The sequence below is a fragment of the Triturus cristatus genome, chromosome 4_1 (assembly GCF_964204655.1).
Source record: "Triturus cristatus chromosome 4_1, aTriCri1.1, whole genome shotgun sequence".
NCBI classification, from domain to species: domain Eukaryota; kingdom Metazoa; phylum Chordata; class Amphibia; order Caudata; family Salamandridae; genus Triturus; species Triturus cristatus.
Window position 1 is genome coordinate 921856442 of NC_140585.1, and position 23240 is coordinate 921879681.

General features: G+C 47.5%; 1 protein-coding gene across 2 annotated transcripts in view; it reads left to right on the forward strand.

Annotated features, from left to right (window-relative positions):
• MIOX (myo-inositol oxygenase) overlaps positions 1 to 21819 on the forward strand; it is a 39433-nt gene extending 17614 nt beyond the window's left edge. For both annotated transcript variants that reach the window (XM_085653750.1, XM_085653751.1), the window contains exons 4-10: positions 3898 to 4060; positions 6133 to 6200; positions 10521 to 10630; positions 17902 to 17969; positions 18723 to 18772; positions 19687 to 19799; positions 20876 to 21819. In XM_085653750.1, coding sequence (XP_085509876.1) covers positions 3898 to 4060; positions 6133 to 6200; positions 10521 to 10630; positions 17902 to 17969; positions 18723 to 18772; positions 19687 to 19799; positions 20876 to 20984 — 681 coding nt within the window. In that variant the 3' untranslated portion in view covers positions 20985 to 21819. The remainder of the gene's footprint in view (positions 1 to 3897; positions 4061 to 6132; positions 6201 to 10520; positions 10631 to 17901; positions 17970 to 18722; positions 18773 to 19686; positions 19800 to 20875) is intronic.
• Positions 21820 to 23240: the final 1421 nt, after the last annotated feature.

Sequence of the window (23240 nt, forward strand, 5' to 3'; positions counted from 1 at the left end):
TGGTCACGAACAGCGTCTTCAGCGCTGCAACGATTCCTATCATCGCCATTACCGAGGGCGAGGCGCGTCCTTAGACACGCCCACCTCAGCTGGCCACGCCCCCGTGACGCCCCCCCCCTCAGGCATAAACTATGTGCCTCGCTAGGAAGCGCAGCGGACGGGCGCAGCGGGCGCGCCGTCAGCGCGCCGAAGGCGCGCCAAAGGCAAGCCCGTCTGGGCCCGTCCGGGCCCGGACCGGGCCCAGGGCCAGTCCCCCTGTCTGTTCCGCTGATTCCGCTCGCACGTGCTGGACCAATTCCCAACTTCATTCACTCAATCCCTCCCACTGCGCGGCCACAACCCCCTGCAACCCTAACCACTTAGAATCCGCTCCTTTTCATTGCCCTCAATGCAACTTTACTCTCCCGCCCTATCCTTTTCATTTTCCTTCTCATCCCACGCCGCAGCTCCCCGCATTTAACCACCGGATGCTGAAAGCAGGCTTGGTCAACTGCCGGTCTCTCCCCCGTCATGCCAACGACATCTGGCTGTCGATTTCCTCCGACGAGTGGGATATTTTATTTCTCACTGAGTCCTGGATAACTGATTCCTCCTCTCCGGACATCTATCTGGCCATCCCACCAGGCTATGACATAAAATGTATTAACCGGGCTGGGGGTAAATCGGGAGGCGGACTAGCAGTCATTTTCAAATCTCATCTTCAGCTGACCACCACCAAACTTACCAACATTGGTATAATTGAAGCCCTATACTTCTCTGTATCCGATTCTGCGGCAGTTATACTGGCTGGTTCACTAATCTATAACCCCCCCACTGCTGCTTCCCTTTCTCTTACCGCTCTCACCCACCAGCTGGCCGATCTATCCCTTAAACATCAATGCTTTCTAGTTTTAGGCGATTTTAACCTCCACGTTGACAACCCTCTCTGCGCGAAAGCGAATAATCTGCTGGAAATCATGGGTAGTCTTAACCTCACTCAACTAGTCACCGGTCCTACTCATGTGGCTGGTCACACCTTAGATCTTATTTTCGCCAATTTCTCCACTATCACTGTCTCCCCTCCCCTCCCCCTTACGTGGTCCGACCACTACCTCATCCCCTTTTCTTTGGCCTTAGACCGGAAATCTGTTCCTCCTGCACCCAGGAAGGAGCTGGGAAGGAAGTGGCACAAAGTAACATGCGCCACCCTGGACCCGGTATTCCACTTCCAGACGGATCATCTATCCTCTGATATCGACGGAAATATCGCCAGGCTTAATACCGCCCTCATCAATGCTATCGACCACATTGCTCCCCAGAAAATCATTGCCTCTACTAGATCTCGCCCCTCTGCTCCTTGGTTCTCCACCTCTCTCCGTGAGGAAAAAAGCAGATGCAAAGCACTCGAACGGATGTGGAGACTAAATTACGACCCTGAAGCTAAGCTTGCCTACAAAGCTGCCCTGAAAAAATTTCTCAAACATAAAAAAATCACCATGAAAGATTATTTCTCGCTTCAAATTGCCAAGGCCAAAAACTCTTCAAAAACCCTCTTCACCATCGTTAAAGATTTCATCAATCCTCCGGCCAGGGCCACTCAGAACTCAGCTAGTCAGACCCTGTGCGAAGGACTGTCGGACTTCTTCCTTGAAAAAATCAACAAGCTATGCATCTCCTTCCCTAAAGGGCCAATATCCCGGCCTCCGTCCATAAGTCCCCCTGCTTTACCGTCCTTTCTCGCTTTTAATAAACTCACCCAGGAGGATGCCATCAGACTACTCATTCATTGCAAGTCTGGTGCACCCTCTGACCCTGTCCCTGCCAAACTCATGGGTGAGCTGGCCCCCTCGTTAGCCGACTCTTTCCTCACCATCTGGAACGCCTCCCTGCACCATGGCTTTTTCCCTACCACTTGGAAGGAAGCCTTGGTGATCCCCATTCTAAAAAAGGCAGATGCTGATCCCACTGTCTTCTCCAACTACCGCCCCATTTCCCTTCTCCCCAAACCCGCAAAGGTCTTGGAAAAAGCCGTGCAGTTGCAACTCACGGAGTACTTGGAAAGCAACTCACTACTGCACGACTCACAATCTGGATTTCGGGCGGGATACAGCACAGAGACGGCTCTGCTGGAAGTATCGGAGACAATCCGGGAGTGCGTGGACAGGGGCGAGGAGGCCATGCTAGTCCTCCTCGACCTGTCCGCTGCATTCGATACGGTCTCTCACCCCATCCTCCTTGACCGACTAAAACAGATTGGCATTGGCGGCACTGCCTTTAGCTGGATCGAGTCCTTCCTCTCAGGAAGAAGTCAGAGGGTATTGTTGCGGCCTTTTAAATCGGAGGAAAAACCCCTGTTTTGCGGTGTGCCACAGGGCTCTGCCCTCAGCCCTCTGTTTTTTAACATCTATCTTGCCCCACTGGCCGGCCTGGTGGAGTCCTACGGAGTCAGGGTGGTCTCCTATGCTGATGATACCCAGCTAGTGTTTTCCTTCAGAGACCACTCTGACTCCGCGTTCTCCAACTTCCGCCTGTGCCTCAATAACATCAGTGGTTGGATGTCTGAAAACCATCTAAGACTCAATGCAGACAAGACAGAGGTGCTGTTTTTTAACCAGAAAAACTCCATCCCATCCTCCTGGTGGTGGCCCGCGGCACTTGATCCCGCTCCCTCTCCCGTCCACTCGGCCCGCAACCTGGGTTTCCAGTTTGCCGACTCCCTCTCATGCAAGACTCAGATTAATAAAGTGACCTCTGCTTGCTTCCTGAAGTTGCGCATGATTAGAAAAATACTTCCCTATCTCCCTCTGGACTCCCGCCGTACAGTTACCCATGCCCTCATCACGTCCCACCTGGACTATGCTAATAGCCTCTATGCTGGTGCTCCCCAATACCTGATTGACCGGTTGCAGATTGTTCAGAATGCGGCGGCCAGACTGATTGGCAATATTCCCTACCGTCAATCAGTAACCGCATATCGTAAGGAACTGCACTGGCTACCTGTGGCCAGCCGTATCCAGTTCAAGATCCTCACTCTGACTCACCGAGCCATCAACGATCGCGGACCAAACTACTTGAAAAAACGTGTCTCAATATCCCGTTCCATCAGATCTTTGAGATCCAATGACCTACGCCTTCTGATTTCTCCCTGTTTCAGACTATCCAGAATGGGTGGCAGAGGGTTCAGTGTCATTGCGGCAAAACTATGGAACGCGCTTAGATTCTATCCCTCCGAATCCATCTTCCGGGCCAGACTCAAAACTTGGCTCTTCTCTGGACTCTGATTTACTACGCTACTTCCCCTTCTTGCTCCTCTCCTCTCCTTTGGAGGTTCAGGTTCTAGCGCCGGGACACCCCTTCGGGGGTAGCTGTGCGCTCTATAAACTACATAAAATAAATAAATAAAATAAATCTGTAATTGTGTGACTTTCCTGAAGAAGGCGTTGTATACGCCGAAATGCGCGTCAAGTTAATAAAGATAATGACACTTTTTAACCTTTTATTTATACATATTGATTAAATGTAATGTGTTAAATATTGTGTTTCATTTTTTTAAAGGTTTTGTATAAATATCATTTGTTTCAATAATATGAGAAGAAATTATTAAAATAGTAACAACTTTGAACATATTTTTTCCGTCTTCCTTGGTCTTCTTATTGTCATAGATATTGTGTAATTTGTTTACTTTATTGGCATTGCCTAGGAGTTTTTGTCATTACTATTCAAGTCCCTGTCCTAGAAATTGAACTATCCATTGTTCAGGGGGTCCTTGTTTTTTTCTCATTCGGAATCAGAGTAACAGCCAGGCTGTAGGATTGCCCAGTTCTTGGCTTCCATCTTTCTCACCAATTATTTACCCTGACTCACACTTCCGTTACTGTGGATGTTGCCTCTAACTCTGTATGTGACCTTCCCTTGCAGAATGCAAAGTGGTGTTCCTTCAACCACAAACAAATGTCCATCATGGAGGCACTGAATCTGCTGGACGACTTGGTGGATGAGTCTGACCCAGATGTGGATTTCCCAAACTCTTACCATGCCTATCAGACAGCAGAAGGCATCCGGAAGAAGCACCCGGACAAAGGTAAGGCTCCATCACCATGGGAAGCTCACAGCAGACTGTACACGTGGGCAAAGGTAGGAGTCTATCACCAGGTGCATCTCACAGCAGAGGGTACGAGAAGGATACACATGGACAAAGGTAGGAGTCTATCACCTGGTGCATCTCACAGCAGATGACAACGGGAGGATGCACATGAGCAAAAGTAGGAGTCTATCACCAGGTGCATCTCACAGCAGAGGGTAACAGGGGGATGCACCTGGACAAGGGCAGTGTTCTACCATCATGTGCATCTCACAGCAGATGGTAACAGGAGGATGCACATGGACAAAGGTAGGAGTCTATTACCTGGTGCATCTCACAGCAGATGACAACAGGGGGATGCACATGGGCAAATGGAGTATATCACCAGGTGCATCTCACAGCAGGGGGTAACAGGAGGATGCACCTGGACAAAGGCATTGTTCTACCACCATGTGTATCTCACAGCAGATGATAACAGAAGTATGCACATGGACAAAGGTAGGAGTCTATCACAAGGTACATCTCACAGCAGAGGTTAACAGGAGGATGCACATGGACAAAGGTAGCAGCCTATTGCCATGTGCATCTCACAGCAAAGGGTAACAGGGGATGCACATGGGCAAAGGTAGGATTCTATCACCATGTGGATCTCACAGCAAAGGGTAATAGGGGAATGCACATGGACAAAAACATTGTTCTATCACCAGGTTCTTCTCACAGCAGATGGTAACAGGGGGATGCACATGGACAACGGAAGTGTTCTACCACCATGTGCATCTCACAGTAGAGGGTAACGGGGGTATGCACATGGACAAAGGCAGTGTTCTACCACCACGCCTAACAGACATCAGAGTAGCAGGGAAAGGATTTCAATGAAAGGAAACAGTTTCAAAGCAACATTGAAGTGAGAAGCGGATTCATTAGAGTCCTTGTTGGGTAATAATGTAATAAATATAGCATTGTTGTGTATAGAGGTACCATTAAACTATTTTCTAATATGAGGTTGAAAGTCATCACATATTTGCTTTTTTAAGAGAGATAATATCTGTTTGTCAGTCGCGATTTACTTATTGTCCCTGTCTGTGTGGCCGTCAGGGTTTGGCTCTTTCTACAATCTAACAGGCCTCCATCATTATGTAAGTCAAGGACCTGTAGCATAATGAAGGTTTTTTTTTTTTTAAACAACAAGCGAGATAACTCCAATAGGTTAGTTTAGAAGCCACCGCTCAAAGAATAGTGAAAGCTGTTCAATTTCAGCATTGACATGATAGAATAAAATCAAGATCATTTTAAGTGTAAGCATCTTGTATAAGTAAGAACCATTTTAATTTGACCTTTATATTTTTTTCATTTTTGTTGTGCTCCCAATATCGGTGCTTGGAATTTACATAAATAGACTAAATTGTGATTTATATTTCTCAAATAGAGTTGTGAAAAACAAGTGAGTTGATTATTTTCAACCATATAATACATTGAACTTAATACTATCTCTATGTGTGAGATTTATGTAACACCAGTAGCAAAAACACTTCTGTGTGTTCAGCAGATAAAACATTATTCTTAGACCAAAAGAAACCGTACAAATTGCTTTCCCTGATTTTACTATATAATCAACTTGTGTTGAAAGACAACCAAAGCCACTTTTGGGTGGAAACTAACATATTTGACTAACAAGCTGCCCTATACTCAACATTTTACTAATATATAAAACAATTAGAATATTTTTTTTAAAACACTCTAATTGTAAGACTTTTTGATCCCTAAAAATTGCTATACATAACTACAGGACTTCCAGGGAAACATTTACCCTTACTATATCATACCTATTCTTGCAGCATTACTGGGGCATCTTAAACCACGTATATCATGAAAGAGAGGGCATCTGAAGAAGGCACCTGGGCAAAGGCAGGACTCTGCAACCATGATGATTAGAGAGCATCAGTAGCTGGTACCCAAAAAATGCTATCGGAAGCCCGAATTCTAGTCCTTCACTGAAAAGTTTTTTCTTATTGTACATGTAATGTCTTGAGTATTATCTGTCATGTTTCATTAGCGCCTTCTCTCTCCCACAGGTTGGTTCCAACTGGTTGGTTTGCTACACGATATTGGGAAGATTCTTTCTCTTTACAATGAGCCACAGGTAAATCATGGGTTAACTAATTTAAAAGAAAAGAAAAATAGGGGAAGAAGCCAAAATAGTTATTTTATCTTGTCCACTGTACAAATGTAATAAAGTCCTAGCCGGCCAAGCAAAATACACAAACCGTCTGACTAGCATCTCATTCCAGAATAGAGCCCAAAAACACAGAGCAATGGAAGAACTGTGCCGTGCACATGTTGATGGCACGATCGAACATAACAATGCATGTTACTCTCATACTAAAGAGGTTGCAAAATCCCAGGCTCCCTCTTACCAGACATCTACTGCCGGTCGAGGGACATGGAACTAGTGCAGAATCTCCCCGTTGGCAGTTAAGGGACATGAAGGTGGTGCAAAATCTCATTGCTGATGCTCCATGAAAATGGAACTGTTGGAGAATCTCGCTTATGTTGATACATGGAACTAGGGTAGAATCTTACTGATGAAGGTCCATGGAAATGGAATTGTTGCAGAATGTCATCGCTGACAATCTATAGACATTAATCTGGTGCAGAACACGACTGCTGATGGTCCATGGATATGGGACTAGGCCAGAATCCCATTCCTGATGGTCCATGAACATGGAACTGGTGCAGATTGGCATCACTGTCGAGCTAAAGACATGAATCTGGTGTAGAACACGATGGATGATGGTTCATGGACGTGGAAATGATGCACAATCTCACCGCTGACAGTTTATGGACCTAGAGGTGGTGCAGAATCTGACTAGTTATAGTCCATGGACATGGAATTGGTGAAGAATCTCACCACTTCAAGTATATGGACAGAGAGGTGATGCAGAATCTTATTGCTGATTGTCCATGGACATGGAACTAGTGCAAAATCTCACTGGTTCAGGTTATGGACAAGGAAGTAGGGAGAAGTCCTTGGCTGCTGGTCCAGGGACATGGCATACAATAATATACTAGTTGCATTTCTATAGTGAGTGGCCACCCATAGGCATCTCAGTGCAGAAAGGACGATACTGGCTTGCCCGATAACTCCGCCTGTGGTTAATTCTCAAAAATCCAACTTTGAAGCAAGTTACAGAAGGACAGTTCATTGGCCACAATCCGCAAGGCCAGGGGAAGGGAATTCCAGAGCCTAGCAGCACTGTAGCAAAAGCACCCTCCTTCATGTCTTTATCTTCTGATAGGAGAGAGTAAGGCTTGTTGTGCAATGGAGGTCCGGAGGACCCTCTTGGAAATGTAGGGGGTTATGAACTGCCAAGATATAGGTGGTCCTTGCGTTCGTTCAAAGGGATCTGTGAGTGATGCACAAGGCCTTAATTTTGATTCTTTGGGCGATGGGGAGCCAGTGAGGTCTGCCAGACCTTGTCTGACTGAGGTGTGTCTGGGAATCTTTAGCAAAGTGCATGCTGCTGCGTTCTGCACGAACTATAACTTGCTGACGACTATTTTGGGTGCACCCAAGTAGAGTGAATTGGCGTAGTCCAGACGGGAGAGAATCAGTAACTGAAATGCTAGCCGCTTGGATGATGAGGAGAGCAGGTAAAGTATTTTATGTAGCATTGGAAGGATTCCAAACCTGCAGACGAGAGCTTGGTTGTCTGTGTATCATAGCTAGTGAAGTGTCCAGCCATAACCCCAAACTTTTTATAACTGTTCTGAGGGTAGGGGGTGGTCTAAGCATTCTGGCAGCCCAGGCACCATTGGGAGTTAGGGTTGTTCCCTAAGGTCATCAGTTCTGTCTTATTCCCATATAGCTTGAGGCACGACTTTTCAATCCAGCTGGCTTCCTATTCCAGACAGGTCCCAGAGTGGGAGCTGCAGGGTCCTGGTCTGGGGTGACCGAGAATACCAGCTGGGTGTCATCTGCGTAGGATACAATTGAGATCGCAAATAGTGTTACCATGTTCATGAATGGCTGCAAGTAAAATTAAAAAGCTTGAGACTGAAGGATGAATCCCGAAAAACTCCACATTTGTGAGGAATGATATCTGAGAAGCAGGACTTGTTGATACCTGGAAGGATCCATCCTTCAGGAATGAGATGAGCCAGTCGAAGTCTTTCTCTGAGACTCCAGCCCTGTGAATCCCTTTCTGGAGAGAGTTGTGGTTAAGCACGAAGGTCAAGAAGTATAATGACTTCCATGTCTCCTTGGACAAGCTACCTTTATGCATCCTCCACAATGGCAAGAAGGGTAGTTTCAGTGCTATGTTTATGTTGAAAACAGGTTTGGGTGGTGTGAAGGAATCGGTTGCTTTGATGAATTCAGAAAGATGGATATTCCAACACTTTACTTAAACGTTTAGGATGGCTTGACCAAGGCGTGTTTCCATGCCAAGGGTACTATTCCCTTTTACAAGGACAGGTTAACCATGTTAAGGAGGATGGGAAAGATAAGTTGACATGAAATTAGTGAATAATTCCATTGCTACACATTTAGAGAGCCCACCTTTCAAGGGGTCCACTGTTAAGGTGATTGGGACAGTCGAAGAACCCTCCAACATAAAGGTGTGAATAAAACAGGATTTTATTTTTAATTTGGGGTCTGAGAATGCTTAACAGACTCTTAGGGTGCATGCCTGGCCTGGACAACCTTAACCTCCACTCTCAGCCAGTTGGTGGCAATTAAATGGAAAAATAATATTTGTGATTGATCACTTCTTAGTTCACCTCACCAGTCTCTTTACTTTTCTCTCTACCTGTCTCTACATCTCTATGTACCTACACTCTGCAGCGAAGTATGTCAGTGAGCGGTGAACAGCTCTGTCCCTGACACACTCTACAGTGGTGCTGGAATAATATTCAGAGGGAAGGGTTCTGCCATCAATGGTACATCGCTGATGTCACGGGGACTGTGAAAAATCCAAGAATCACCCAAAGAATAACTATAGTAAATGAGCCACATCCATTCAGCATGAGAGTAGTATGGATGTGTATGTAGCCTCTGTGGCACATATATTACTGAACCATGGTATAATAGTGCACTGTCATTTACAGACAGCACATTTTCCACTAAAATGAACCCTAAATTTGCATAGACGTGCAGTTTCACTGATAAAACTATACAGTGCACAAACGATGTGTGGGAATTGGGGTTTCAGCAAATATTCATCATCTCCTCTCCACCGAGTAGAATGTCTTCATGTGCTCTCATCTGTTTCCATCACACTTCAGAATTACAAAAAAAATTGCTTTCATTTCTGCTTCCCTAACTGCGGATATATGTTGAAATAAGTGCTAAGTTCATTTCCAGTGTTGTTTGTTAGAAAAAACAATTACATTAAAGCCTTTCCTTTTACACTCCTAGTATCCCTTCAAGATCACCACATAGTTCACTTTACAAAATCCTCACACTTTGCAGTCAGAAAAAGAAAACACCAATCTCCATTTTAAAAGAATAAGCAGAAATTTGCCAGCAAACATAGCCTGACAAAGCCAAGCCAAAGACAAAGACATAGCCAAGCTTAAAACAAAAATAAAAGACATCTTTATCACTCATTCGCCTTCTGAACTCCAGCATGATTATTTTGGGGATGCAGCAGCACCTCGCGCACCACTACTTCCGGCAGCTGTCACTCTGAGCTGAGATCACCCTTAAAAGCATTTTTGAAGTGCGTCACGGATCGCAAGCACCCCTCTGAGGCAGTAAATACCATTTACAAATGGGCTGGCAGTTTAAGATAATGAGGCTTTTCCTTACCTACAGGAGTATCCTATGTATTTCCAGGAACACTCAACAGCCTAATAATTTATTATACCCAATCTCAAATTTTTCAATGTTTTATGGTATTAAACATATTTTTATTGTAATATCAAACAATTAATACTTTTCTCTTGCGAATAAATGTTTTTTGCATGTTTATAAAACACCTTCCTCTATATTATTTCGACAAAAGAACAACGAGTACATTAAAGATAACATATATTCCAAAGCTTATAAATCATTAATGTCTAGGGTCATTCACGATATAGAAGGGTGCAGAGCCACCTACTGGCAGGATGCTGAAACACTACTAAAACTGTTCTCCATTGTGGAGTAGTTCTTGAAAGGTGAGAGAAATTGCGCAAAATGACAAAATTACCTGAAAGTATACGTTATTATGTGAAAAGCCAGCTTCGTAGTTTTAAACAATTTCTGACGCGACAGCACAATTAAAATGGCGCAAACAGCCCTCGCATTCATTTCCGTCGCCTTGTTTCGTGCGATATGATTTTTTTACCCAAACAAGATTAGCCCAGGCCTAGGTATAATTCCCAATTAGGTGCAGAAATAGACAAATTAATAGAATTCTCTTGCACTTTGAGGAGCATGTCTGGTTATGGTCTGCTGATGCTCTGTCTCCCTCCGCAGTGGTGTGTTGTGGGGGACACGTTTCCTGTGGGCTGCAAGTTTCAAGATTCAATCGTCTTCCGAGACTCCACGTTCGAGAAGAACCCGGACTACAAACACTCCGAATACAGGTGAGTGACGGGGCGCGCAGGGTCCCCCTACGTCTCGCAGAATCAGAAAAGAGGCCACCCACAGATCACAGTCAAACCCACGTCCATTGTATGGAAGAGATTACCAGCCTTCTCCGGAGATATCGTGGGGCCAGGATCCCTCTCATGATTTCCATCGTCTCTATCAAAATAGAGGCAGAGGTACATTTAGAGGTTCATCTAGCATATGGCGCCATCTTGTGGCGACTGCCGTTGCCTGCCTCAATTCGCATTTATCGCCAAAGAAGCATACCTGTTGTCATGGTACATAAATTAGACGTAGAAGCGCAAAAGTGTGGGAAGCGGGACTATGATGAGTACAATAGAGATGCGTCAGCGAATTTGGGGGCGAGGCAGCAAGATGTATGGAAACTGTTAATGTTGAATCAAAAATTAGCTAGCATTCCCGCCAAGAATTTTCAATTCTATTAAGGACACGGAGGCGAGGATTATGCTTCTCTTTCTATTTATTGCTACTCACAGCAGCCAATGAAAACTTGTGTTATATGAAAAAACAACATTTCTCATGATGCATATATCACATCACTTCCTGCAGGGCCCCATAAGAGCCAGCCACACCGGAACTAGTCCTCTTTCTTTGCTCCGAACAGAAGTCCAATAAGTATTAAAGTTCAACAAGTATTAAAGTTCAACAACAACAGCTTCCAACGTGGAAGAACACCAGACCAGCTGGGAAACACGCCACTCTGTACGCCGGATCAATCCATCTTCTTGTCAGATCCTGAAAGAATAGAAATAAACAACCCGTAACTTCTGTCAATGCAGAGTATATACAACACGGGTGGGCAAAAATTACATGACAGTAATTTAACCGGGTGGGATAATCCTCGCCTCCGTGTCCTTAATAGAATTGAAAATTCTTGGCGCGAATGCTAGCTAATTTTTGATTCTATTACAGGACCGGAGGCTTCGTATTATGCTAGTTTAACGCTGATTAAAGACAACAGAGGATATATCACCCACCGGTTTATAATAAAATTGTTTAAACGTGGATTCAGACGACCAGTCTGCAGAACGCATGATATCTTGCACCGTAGAACCCAGCATGAAAGTCTTAGAGGCCATGGCGCCTCGAACCAAATGTGCACCAAACACTTGGGTATTCACCCCTGCCTCTTGCATAACATTTTTTAGCCATCGGGCTATAGTAGCCGCAGTAACAGGTTTATACGGTTTTTGCAGAGCTATTAACAATTGTACCACACCTTCAGGCCTGAGAGACCTGGTACATTCCTCGTCAGTCTTGAGACATTGAACCACACAAAGTTTAGCATTATCTGGAAAAGCATGATAATCCACACTACGTGACAAGGTTTTAGTTCTAGACGTAATATTAAACGAAACTCCCTCCGGAGGAAATACTCTACCTGTAATATCGAGCGCTTTAACATCCGAGGAACGTCTGCAAGCCGCTAGGCAAAGTAACATAGCCAGTTTGGCCGACAGCTGTTTCCTGGACAACATATTGTTGTCCGGCCAAGTATTGAAGAGGGACAGAACCAGCGAGACGTCCCACAAAGAGGAATACTTTGGTTTGGGTGGATTGGCTACTCTAATGCCCTTTAGGAGTTTACAGATTAAGGGATGCATCCCGACAGGCTTGCCCTCGATCTGAGAGTGGCCTGCCGAGATGGCGGAGCGGAAGTTATTAACCGAGCGGTAGGCTAAACCCTGCGACGCCTTCTCCGAAAGAAAATTTACAATATAGGGTAATCCTGCCCCCACGGGATCCACATGTCGTCCCATGCACCAACGAACCCAGCATCCCCAGGCTGAAGAATATCGTTTCCTGGTAGAGGGGGCCCACGCTTGATTGATAAAGCTCGCAGCCTGGTCCGAAAATCCTGGCATTTGCCAACGCTGCCTGAAAGTCTCCAGGCCATCAGGGTTAGGTGCCCCGATAGCACCATCGGGTGTGTCTCCCCCTGAGGGCCCTGGAGCATGGTCGAGGACCAAGGGATCCGCCTGGGGAAGTCGCAACTCGCCTCCATCAGCAACGGGAACCAAGGCTGCGACTTCCACAGGGGAGTCACCAGTATCACTTCTGCTCTCTGACGCATCACCTGAGTAAACACTCGGGGAATGAGGATGAACGGTGGAAACGCGTAATTCAACTGCTGAGTCCACTCCTGTGCCAAGGCATCTGTCCCCAACCCCAAAGGCTGGCGTCGGACTCTATGACCACCTCTGGCAACGAGCCGAAGATTGCTCTGCCGTTCCATGCCTCGACGTGGGCCAACCACCATTGCATCTCCTCCCTCACCTCCTGGGTCAGAGGGACTACGTCCGTGTAAGAAAGGCCCTTCTGTAAGTGTTGGATCTTTAGGCGTTGAAGGGCCCTGTAGTGCAAGGGGCCCGGGAATATCGCCTGAATGGACGACGCAAGGAGGCCCACTATGCGGGCAATCCCCCTGAGCGAGACCATCTGTTTGGACAGGAACACGCGTAGCTCTTTCTTGATATCTCGTAGCTTGGAGCTCGGAAGGCAGAGAATGACGAACCCCAGAAAGTCTATCGTCTGCGTGGGAGAGAGGACTGATTTCGGTTCGTTGATCACGAACCCCAGGTTCTGCAAAATATGAATGGTCATGCGCAGATGCCGAGCCACTAGCTCTGGAGATTGCGCCATGATGAGCATGTCGTCCAAGTAGACAATCATGCGAACCCCTTGTTCTCTGAGGTAGGCCACGACCGGCTTCAGCACCTTGGTGATGTACCACGGTGCTGAGGAAAGTCCAAAAGGAAGGACCAAATACTCGTACCACCGGTTCCGCCATTGAAACTGAAGGAATCTGCGGTGGGGACGATATATGGGAACGGACAGATAAGCGTCCTTCAGGTCCAGACGGACCAACCAGTCCCCTTGTTTCAGTAAATCCGCCAGCAGATGGGTGCCCTCCATCTTGAAATGTTTGTAAGTCAGAAAGTGGTTGAAATCCTTCAAATTGAGTACCAACCTGTAACCGCCTCCTTTCTTCTGTACCAGAAAAATATTGCTGCAGAAACCGCGAGGGCCCTCTTTGCAAGGAGCTATCGCGCGTTTCTGCAGCAATGCGTCTATTTCTGAATCTATAAAATCGCACTCGAGTTGGGAAAAAGAAAGCTGCCTGGGGCGCTGTACCTGACGGGGTGTCTGAAAAAACTCTAGGTGGAACCCTTGAACAGTCTGTAGTACCCAAGCGTCCTGTGATATCTGAGACCAATTGTGAAAGAAATACCGAATACGCCCCCCCAAGGGAAGAGGAAGTAAATCTGGAGCGCTCACCTGAGGGATCGGCAGCCTGGAATCCTCCACGGTAGGAGCCTTTGTTAAAGCGCCGCTTGTTGAAGCGCTGTCTGGTGGGGTAGAAAGTGCCACCACGGGTGGAGTCCCAGTCACCCCTGCCGCGTCCGAAATCTCCTCGCTGGGGACCTTGGGAGTGCTGACGGCCAAACGAGCGTCCCCGCCCTCGTCCGGCCCTATTGAAAACACCGGCGTGAAAAACGCGCTTGATCCCGGCTTGAGCCTTGTCCAGGGTAGTGAACGTGCCCACATACTTCGCAACGTCCTTAACAAATCGGTCACCAAAAAGGTTCCCGTCCGCCAACGGTCCAGGTTCCGACGCGGCCAGCTCCGTAAGGTTGGCATCCATCCGCATTATTATCGATTTCCTGCGCTCTGTAGATATCGCGCAGTTGGCATTCCCTAGCAAGCAGATAGCCCGTTGGGTCCAGCCTGCTAGCACGTACTCCCTGATTCTTGCGCCTCCAGGGCCATCTCCAAAACCTTTGCCAGGGGCCCGACCACGTCTAAGAGCTTATCTTGGCAACCCCTCCAAGCGCAATCAATCCTTTTCTTGGGATCCTTGGCAAACTTTTTCAGAAACGTTAGCATGCTGGGGTCAATGTCCGGCGTCTCCGCCACTTTGTCTGAGAGGTCCGGTCTTGGGCATTCTGATCTTAGCCTGTTGCGTACCTCCTTATCAAACCCCTTGCGTAAGTTCACGTGCAAGTACGCAGCCACCTCCGGAGCCGGTAACCAGTCCGATGATCTGGGGTGCACAATGTCTGCGGGGTTGAAAGTAAAGGGTGTAGGAGCCGGGGAAGGCTCCGCATGCTTAGTCTTCCTGGACTTCTTTTTAGGAGGGGAGTCATCCGGGGTGTCAGAGGAGGTGGACGTAGACTCTGTGTCAGTGTCCTGAACCTTCTCACGCTCTCGATTCGGACGCGGAAGCGCCTCGTAGGACTCTGAATGCGACCAAGACTGACCCCGGGAGTCACCTGACGTCCCCTCTGTTTGTTTAGGAAAGCCATGCTTCTTTGCAAACCTCTCCAGCTGCTTAGTGATGGGCTTTAAAGCCGTCGCCAGAGCTTGTTGTACAGTCCCCGGGACTGCTTTCTCTAGGGCCTTGCTGACCGACTCCGGGACAGAAGCATCCAGGGCCTCAACAATATTGTCTTCAATGGCAGGACCTCCTACCTCCTCTTCATACAAGGTGTCATCCTCCTCATAATGCACCCACGTATCCATCGTGGAACCACACTTGTAGCGGTATGTACTCATAAGCAATAGCAGGAGGGACAATCCAAAGGGCGAGCCAACCCACAGTACACAGCACCGGTACCTAGCTCCTCAGCAACAGCTGTAGAGAGATTGTTACAGCCCTCAGGGCGTAGTGGAGCCAAGAGCAAAATTAAATCCCAGGAGGTGTGCTCCCTCCAGGCCCAGGTCGTTTTTGCAGCCAGCCAGGCGTCAGCAGTGCTCTTCTCACGAAAAAACAACCTAAATGCCTAAAACTGAAAGTAATCGGGCAGTTTCGACGTGCGTAGCCCAAATCCTACTAAAAACAACCAAATTGGGCTACGCACGTGGGAACACGATCGAAAGCGAAACTAACTAACTAGCCGGCTCCAGGCATCATAGGCATATCAGGGGAGCCTCAGCGCCACAAAAATCATGAATTCATACCCACCGAAGGCGGGGCGGTACCGTGTGCCAATACGAGTTGAAGCGCATACGCGCTGAGCGGAATAATGAAGCGGCCGAGCGCCACGTTACCAGTGCCCAGATTTGAATGTGCGCTTTAGCGCCACAAGCGCAATCGCCTGCCAAGCCTACCGCACGCAGCGGGGATCACCAAGCGCCGCCACGCGCTGATCCGACACAACCGAAGGGTAGAGTCACTGATGCGCACTCGCCAAGCGATCGCAACGCGATCCTGACATCCCCTAGAACAGCTGAAAACAGTCGCTATGCCAACCAAACAACAGTGGAACACCGTCAATAAACCAACATCATAGTATAATCACAAAATCACATAGCATATCGTTAGCATAACAAATGCACAAATGGAGCTTTCAACTTAACTGTCTGCGTGAGCCCTGCAGGAAGTGATGTGATATATGCATCATGAAAAATGTTGTTGTTTTTTCATATAACACAAGTTTTCATTGGCTGCTGTGAGTAGCAATAAATAGAAAGAGAAGCATAATACGAAGCCTCCGGTCCTGTAATAGAATTAAAAAACATTGGAGCCGTCTTTCCCAATAGATTCCGCCTACTCTTATCAGTGCATCCATTCACTCAGCAGCAATTGCACGGGGCCCTGAAAAGTGTGGGGCTGTGGCAGACAGCCCCCGCCCCTCTCCCCCAAATATCACGCTTGGCATAAATGAGTACCAAGAACACAGGAGTGTCTCGAATTACCAGTCAGGATCTAACCTCGTTTTCTGTTCATTACATTAATAGTGAATAATAGTTTATTATTCAGTATTAGTGTAATAAAAAGTGAAGCACCAAGATCTGGGCCTTCAATGGTATCTAAGACAAGAAAAACTAAAATGGTTTTAATGTATGTTGTGTGTGTGCATGTGAGTGAGAGTGAGTTTTGGCGAGAGAGCGTCTATATGTGAGATCATGTATCTCTGTATGTGGGATTGTGGATATGTGGGTGTGAAAATGAGAAAGTTTAAGTGAGAAAGAGTGAGTGAGTGAGTGCGAATGAGTGATTCAGGGTGAGTGAGAGCAAAAGAGTAGGTGAAAATGAATGAGTGCAAGTCAGTGCTAATGATAGAATGAGTGTGAATAAGTGAATGTAAGTGAGCACGTGTTGTTATGCCTGCAGATCTGCTGTTGGACCTGGCCTGCTTATTGGCTTATAGAAGCACCCTTAACAAAATGTTAGCACTGGAATACTGGAGGCAATACCTGCATATGGGATACCCTCGGCAAAATGCTACTGCTGGCACTCTGTAGGTACATTTTGGCACGGAGCACCCATGAAAAAATGCCAGCGCTGGCCTCCTGGAGGAAGTTCTTGGCATAGTTAGCACCTGTGGCAAATTGCTTATGATGGCACATTGGAGGAAATTCTTGGCATATGGGAAGATAAATGTGGCAAGTCATGGGGCCATACATGACAAAATATGGCCAGTGACATATTAGACATAACCTTTGAAATGTGGGACGCCATAGTGCAAGAGAAGCAGTATTAGGAGAATTCTGGCACTGGCATATTGTTTGTAATATTTCAGCAAAAGGGGCCACCATCGCAAAATGCTGGTTATAGCAATGGAGGTAATTATTTACATAAGGGGCACCCATTTAAAATTCTAAAAACATAATTGGGTGAACTCATGGGGACTGTTAGATTTCAGTAGCTTGGCGCACCATAAAAGGACTTGAATATTTAGTGAGTGTTTTTTAAGAGCCTATTGCTTTTAGCAAATTTATGGGAAAATTGTGCATTGTAATGCACTAGTAAAGCCCTTTTTTCAAAATGTTCTCAGGGAAAATAACCCCCCACCCTTTGTTCTCCCCTACAAGAATGTACAATATTAATTATCTAATTATGCAACTTTAGCAATGTTAATTATTGGGATGTCATCAGGATTAAGGTTATGCGACATTACGTCTTGGAACAGTGCAGGGTCAAAGGTCAAACGATGTCACTTCCTGTGACATCATTAAGGCCAAAGGGTATATGATGTCACTTCCACTACCACTGGCATTTTGGTGAATCGAAGTCCATGGTGGTAACAAGAGGGGTTTGTCAGTGTGTAAACTGTCTCCCCATGTGACAGACCCAGAAAGATGTGATGGGAAAGTGGGAGCTTTCTTTGGGTGTCTCTATCACCCTAGAGTATAGACAGACGTATGCCTGAAAGACTCTGAGAAGATCCACTTACTCTCATTTCCTTCAAACAGTGATGCTGAGACGAACTCTAAATGTCTCTGTCATCTCTCTTCCTAGCACAAAGTACGGGATGTACACTCCTCACTGCGGACTGGACAACGTGCTGATGTCTTGGGGCCATGACGGTAAGGAACTTCCAGGGCTCTGTCTCTTTCAAGGGTAAGACTTCGTCTTGGGGATCAGTCTCTTGGGTCAGATGAACCCTCAAGAGTTCTTCGCTAATAAAATTACCTCTCTCTGTCTGGTAAAATCTGCCCACGAAGTGCACAACACAAAGGGATTTTGGGCCCCAGGGTTCTCTCACAAGTAAGATTTTCTGGCAGAGCGGGTTAGACAGGCACTTCTCGATAGCATACGTTGGTACATAAGGTGCTCTCAGTAGCAGTGCGGGTAAGGCAGGTCCAACTTCTGGCCTGGCCCCTCCCACTGTTTGCTGCTCTTCTGTCGCCTTCACATCCCTCCACTAAGTCATTCTCTTCCATCTCTGTCTCTACAGCCCCAGTCCCCTCCTTGCAGCCTCTTTCCCTCACTCCTACTTTCTGTCCCTCTCCCCGCACAGACAACCCTAGCTGTGCCTCCCTTCTCAGCCACACCTGTTACTTTGTTGGTCTGAAATCTCGTAAGGCTCAGCCCTGCCCCGGGTCTTAAATCCCGCCCTTCGGCCTAGCTCGTTTACCTCAAACAGTGACATTAAGAAGCTGTTGACGCCACCATTAGCACCAATAAGCTGCTTCTCGCTGCTGTGACGTCAGTGCAGTAACTAAGAGCATCTTCAAACGCCCGCTTGGGATAGTAGTCGGGTATGGGACCCAAACCTAATAAAGTGGGATAGCAGGCTTGAGGCTGCATGCACTGACGTCCCTCTCTTTCTCTTCCAGAGTACATGTACAAAGTGTTGAAATTCAACAACTGCTCCCTTCCCGAAGAGGTAAGGTCAACGGGTATACAACAGCATATTAGGGCAATTGCCACTGCCCCAGTGAAAGGGGACACCAGTGAGCCCGAGTCAGGCCCATCTGAGGCAGACCAGAAGCATTCTGTTGTGGGGTGATGCCAGAAGGCTAGGTTGGGAGAGGTGCCCTCAACCTGCCACTGAGGGTCTCTCAAGAGAGGTCCTACTCTCCGACCACCCGATGAACTCATGTGAGGGCTCTAGCGTCTAGCTCTAAGGTCTCGGAGGAGGTTTCTAGCCCTCCAGGGCCATAGAGTGACTTTTTCAAAAACAAAAGGAATCCACCATAGGGACATCTCTTGAGGCAATTAGACCCTCCAATGAATGGCCGCTCTGGAAGGCTCTCCGGTGTTTAATTTGAGCCGATGGGGGCACTAATTTTTGGGGGTCATCACTTATTTTTCTTCATCAGACGTTTCCTGGAAGAAAGAGGGGGCAAAACAAGGAGAAAGAAGTAGGAAGAGAGAGAGGGAAAACCGTCACCAAGGGAGAAAGCAGGAACCCGCAAGACAGAGTGAGACAAGCAAGCAGGTGTGTCTGGCAGTGAATTAAAGAGGCCTGTGGTGTAATCCAAACTTTGCAGCCTTGGTATTCATTGCGCCAACATGCAATAGCGCCAGGCGCGGGCTTCTAAGCAGTGCTCTGGGCACCAGCCCTCAATCTTTTAGAAATTAGGCACCGATCCCTCCTCCTGCAGCCGGAAGCGTCTCAGGAGAGCTCTGACTAACCTGGAGCTTAGGGCATCCAGGCTGGACTGAACTCTACACAAATAGAGCACTGGTGAAGAGGGCTCTAAACATCGTAAACATCTCCTTCAGGAGCGCAGGGCACCTGAGAGGCCTCGGACCTTCCCGCCAGATTCTAACTGTTGTTTCCCGCCTTTCTTTTAGGGTTTCTACATGATCCGCTTCCACTCGTTCTACCCCTGGCACACGGGCGGGGACTACATGCACCTGTGCGACAAGAAGGACCTCCGCATGCTGCCCTGGGTCCGGGAGTTCAAGTACGTGCGTGTGTGTGCGTGCGTGCGGGGCGAGAGTATGTAACAGAAGGGCGAGGAAGGCGCTGTTCTGCACAGAGGCAGCCATAGGGAAGGGAGAACGGAACTCTGGAGACACCACCAGACAGGGAAAGGAGACACCATGGTGGACAGAAGCATGGACAGGTGCAGGGGTCCACACCCAACCATGGGGGTAGAGCAGAATGGGCTCCAACTAGAGTGTTGGGTGCTGCGACCCTACTGGCAGAGGGGCCGATGAAGGACACTCAGTTGACAGCAACAGAGACCCAAAAAGGAGACACCATGGAGAGAGAGACATGGGACGGGTACAGGGGCCTGTAGTCTTGGGAGGCGAGTGGAAGATACCCCACAAACAGCCATGGGGCAAGTACAGAGAGCAGTGGGGAGTGAAGAGGAGCTTTTGCAGACAGGGACAAGCGGGGAGAATCACCAGACATACAGACAGCAGGCAGAGTGCCCACAAAAAGCCAGAGTCATGGAGTGGGTAAATAGGGGTCACGGTCAGCCATGAGGATGAGTAAAGCCGGTGTAACTAGTGTTGGGGTAGTCTTAAGACACAGTCATGAAGTGAGTACATAAGTATTACACACAGCAGGTCTGCAAAGGGTGCACTTCAGGCAGAGATGAAGGGTACAGGGTGCTCGACAGACAGCCGCGTGTAGCAGGGTCTGCACATAGACAGCCTGGGGTAGGCACAAGGGTTTTGGGGTGTGCAAGTCAACCACTGGTGTGGGGAAGTAGAGAGAGGACCCTACAGACAGAAAGGCGGGAACAAAGACATCTCTACAGCTGATGGGGGAGGCAAGAGTGCGTAGACACGACCAACAATCATGAGAACAGGCAGTGAGGTGGGCAGGATTGTCCCAAAATATATAGTGACCCACGAAAGCCCGTGGATGAGGCGTTCTGCGGCCCAACAATTAGGGGCAGATGATCTCCACAGACAAGTCCCAGGGACTCCAGCGTGCCGCTGAGAGAGGCCATCTTAGTGAGGGGACCCGGGCAGGGACAGTCGTCCTTCATGAAATAAATGTTCTTTTTATTCTATTTTTCTTTAGCAAATTTGACCTCTACACCAAGACGGAAGACATGCCGGACGTGGAGAGCCTGCGGCCCTACTACCAGTCTCTGATTGACAAGTACTGCCCGGGCATACTGTGCTGGTGATAAAAGCATGGGTCAGCCACCCGGAAGACACTAAAGTGGAGCTGGGGGTGAGGAGAGGGAGGGCAGCGGCCATCCTGTGAACTCAGAAACACTTGTAACTGAAAAACTGAAATGCAATCATGCATTAGGAGAAAACCATAGCTGCAGAGTCAGGGGAGTCTCCAGTGTGTGGGGAGGCGGGCAAAGGGGAGACCAAATGGGCCCCTTTGGAACCTACCTACTCCGACATGGATGGAGGTGGCCCTACAGCTGACATCGTGACAGCATCCGGAACAAAGTCTGGCGTCCTGCCACTGACTGTGGCTCTTAAGGGTCACTGGCAACATGAAACACACTCTAAGTAACATTGCGTGAGTGGAGAAAGTGCCCCCCCCACCCCCGGCACTACACTACAAAATGCCCAATACCAGCTCTGGTAAATACATGGAGAGTAGCATGAGGTCAATGCCACGCGCAAGAGGTCGATGCCATGTGACGGAAACGTAGGTGAAGGGTCAGTCAAACCCTATAAGTCTCTGATGCTTCTCTGGCTTCTGCTTCCTCATTCTTGACTCCAGGCCTTTGGAGAACTAAGTGGTTCTCGGTTGGCTGGTGCCCCTACAAGCTGGGATGGCATCAAGTAACTGAACTTACCACTTGCTGTGTCCAGTTGCCCCAGCGCCAGTTTATTGGAACCCCTGGACTTCTGGAGCAGAGGGGGGTGTTCTACAAGGCCCGTTGCAGCGACCCATTGAAAAAGACATATGCAGTTCGACACCCTTCATCGCAGCTCATTTTGCTCAGTGTGTAACTTGCGTGTCTGATTGAATAAACATCTAATTATGTAAATATTAAAGGCAGTGTTGTTGCTTTGTTTATCTGACTTGTAAGTAGCACCACCATCCCCTGAGTGACGTCATCAAGCTCGAGTGTTTACATGAAAGGAAACTGAGCATCATTTGATTAGATACTAAAGTGCCGGCATTTACGTCATCGATACCCACATTCGCCTTTGCCAGGAGCTTTGCTGATGATGATCGGAGTGAGTTGAGTTTGTGAGTGGGGGGGTAGGTCATCACCTGGCAGAAGAAATTCCTTATGGTTAGGGAGGTCTGTTGTGCTTTTAGGTGGGTCGAGAGTTCAGGGTCAGTAGTAGCTGCTATGAAAGAGCACCCTCCAGGCTGGTTTATTCTTTTTCATGGAGAATACCAGTGTCATTGCAATATTGGATTTAGCGGTCGTAATATTATACTTCGAGTACAGCGTTTTTGCTGAAATGGTTCAATATGTTGGCCAGATGTTTTTTGTATGTGAATTATCAACCGCCCCACTCCCAGGGCCCCCATAGGAGTCCAAGGTGGGCTCTAGCACGTCATGGGGGAGCAAGGGCTATTTTTTAGTAATAAAAAGGTGAACTCTCAAATTGATCTCCCACAAATAAACAATGATGGCACAGTTGGATTGTTATGTAACCCTTTTAAGAAATGGGCAACAACTGACAGATGAGAAATAAACGCCTGCTTTAGCAAACAGACTAGTTCAGACATTGCCATTAAATAAGTATTCCACAGCGCCCACTTTACAGCATCTCTGGCCAAGAGTCAGCACACTGCAAAACATCAACTACAAAAGGACTTCTTGCTGAACACAGCATTAGGAAAACATTGCTCACCTTCTAGAACAGTCAGACTTCATGGAGGGGCATCTGGCCTGCAGGACAACTGCTACTATTTCTAGATCGCAGAGAATAAGATGTTGAGGGGTTTTCCTCGATCTCCACACCTGGAAGGGATGGTTTTCCAGGTGGGTGAAATGATTTGGCTCCCTACTGCAACAGGCGACCCCTCCACAGAAGCAACCACAAGGCGGAGAAAGGCAGATCTAGAAACAAATTCCTTCCTAGGAAGAGCAGGATAATCATAATCTTGGTGGCTTTGTGACATCCAGTCTTCAGAATTACTTTACGTATGATAAGAACCAGTGGGTACCCACAGTATGGCGGGAAAGCTGTGTCCAATCTTAAACCATCTTTCAGAAATACTCCATGCTCCTCGAAGAAACTCCAGGGAGCAGGTTAGCATGCTTTTTTGTGATACGCCATTGTAGCAAAAAGATCCAAGGAAGTGATTTCCCGAGTGGAGAAATTCTCAATCTAATCTTCCTGCTAAAGTTCCGCCTTCTGATGGTTTACCATTTTTCTTATGAATGCAAGTTTGGGAGATGCCTTACCCCCCAGTTTTTAGGTCTCGCCTGACCCTGCGCATGCGCTGGTTTGGC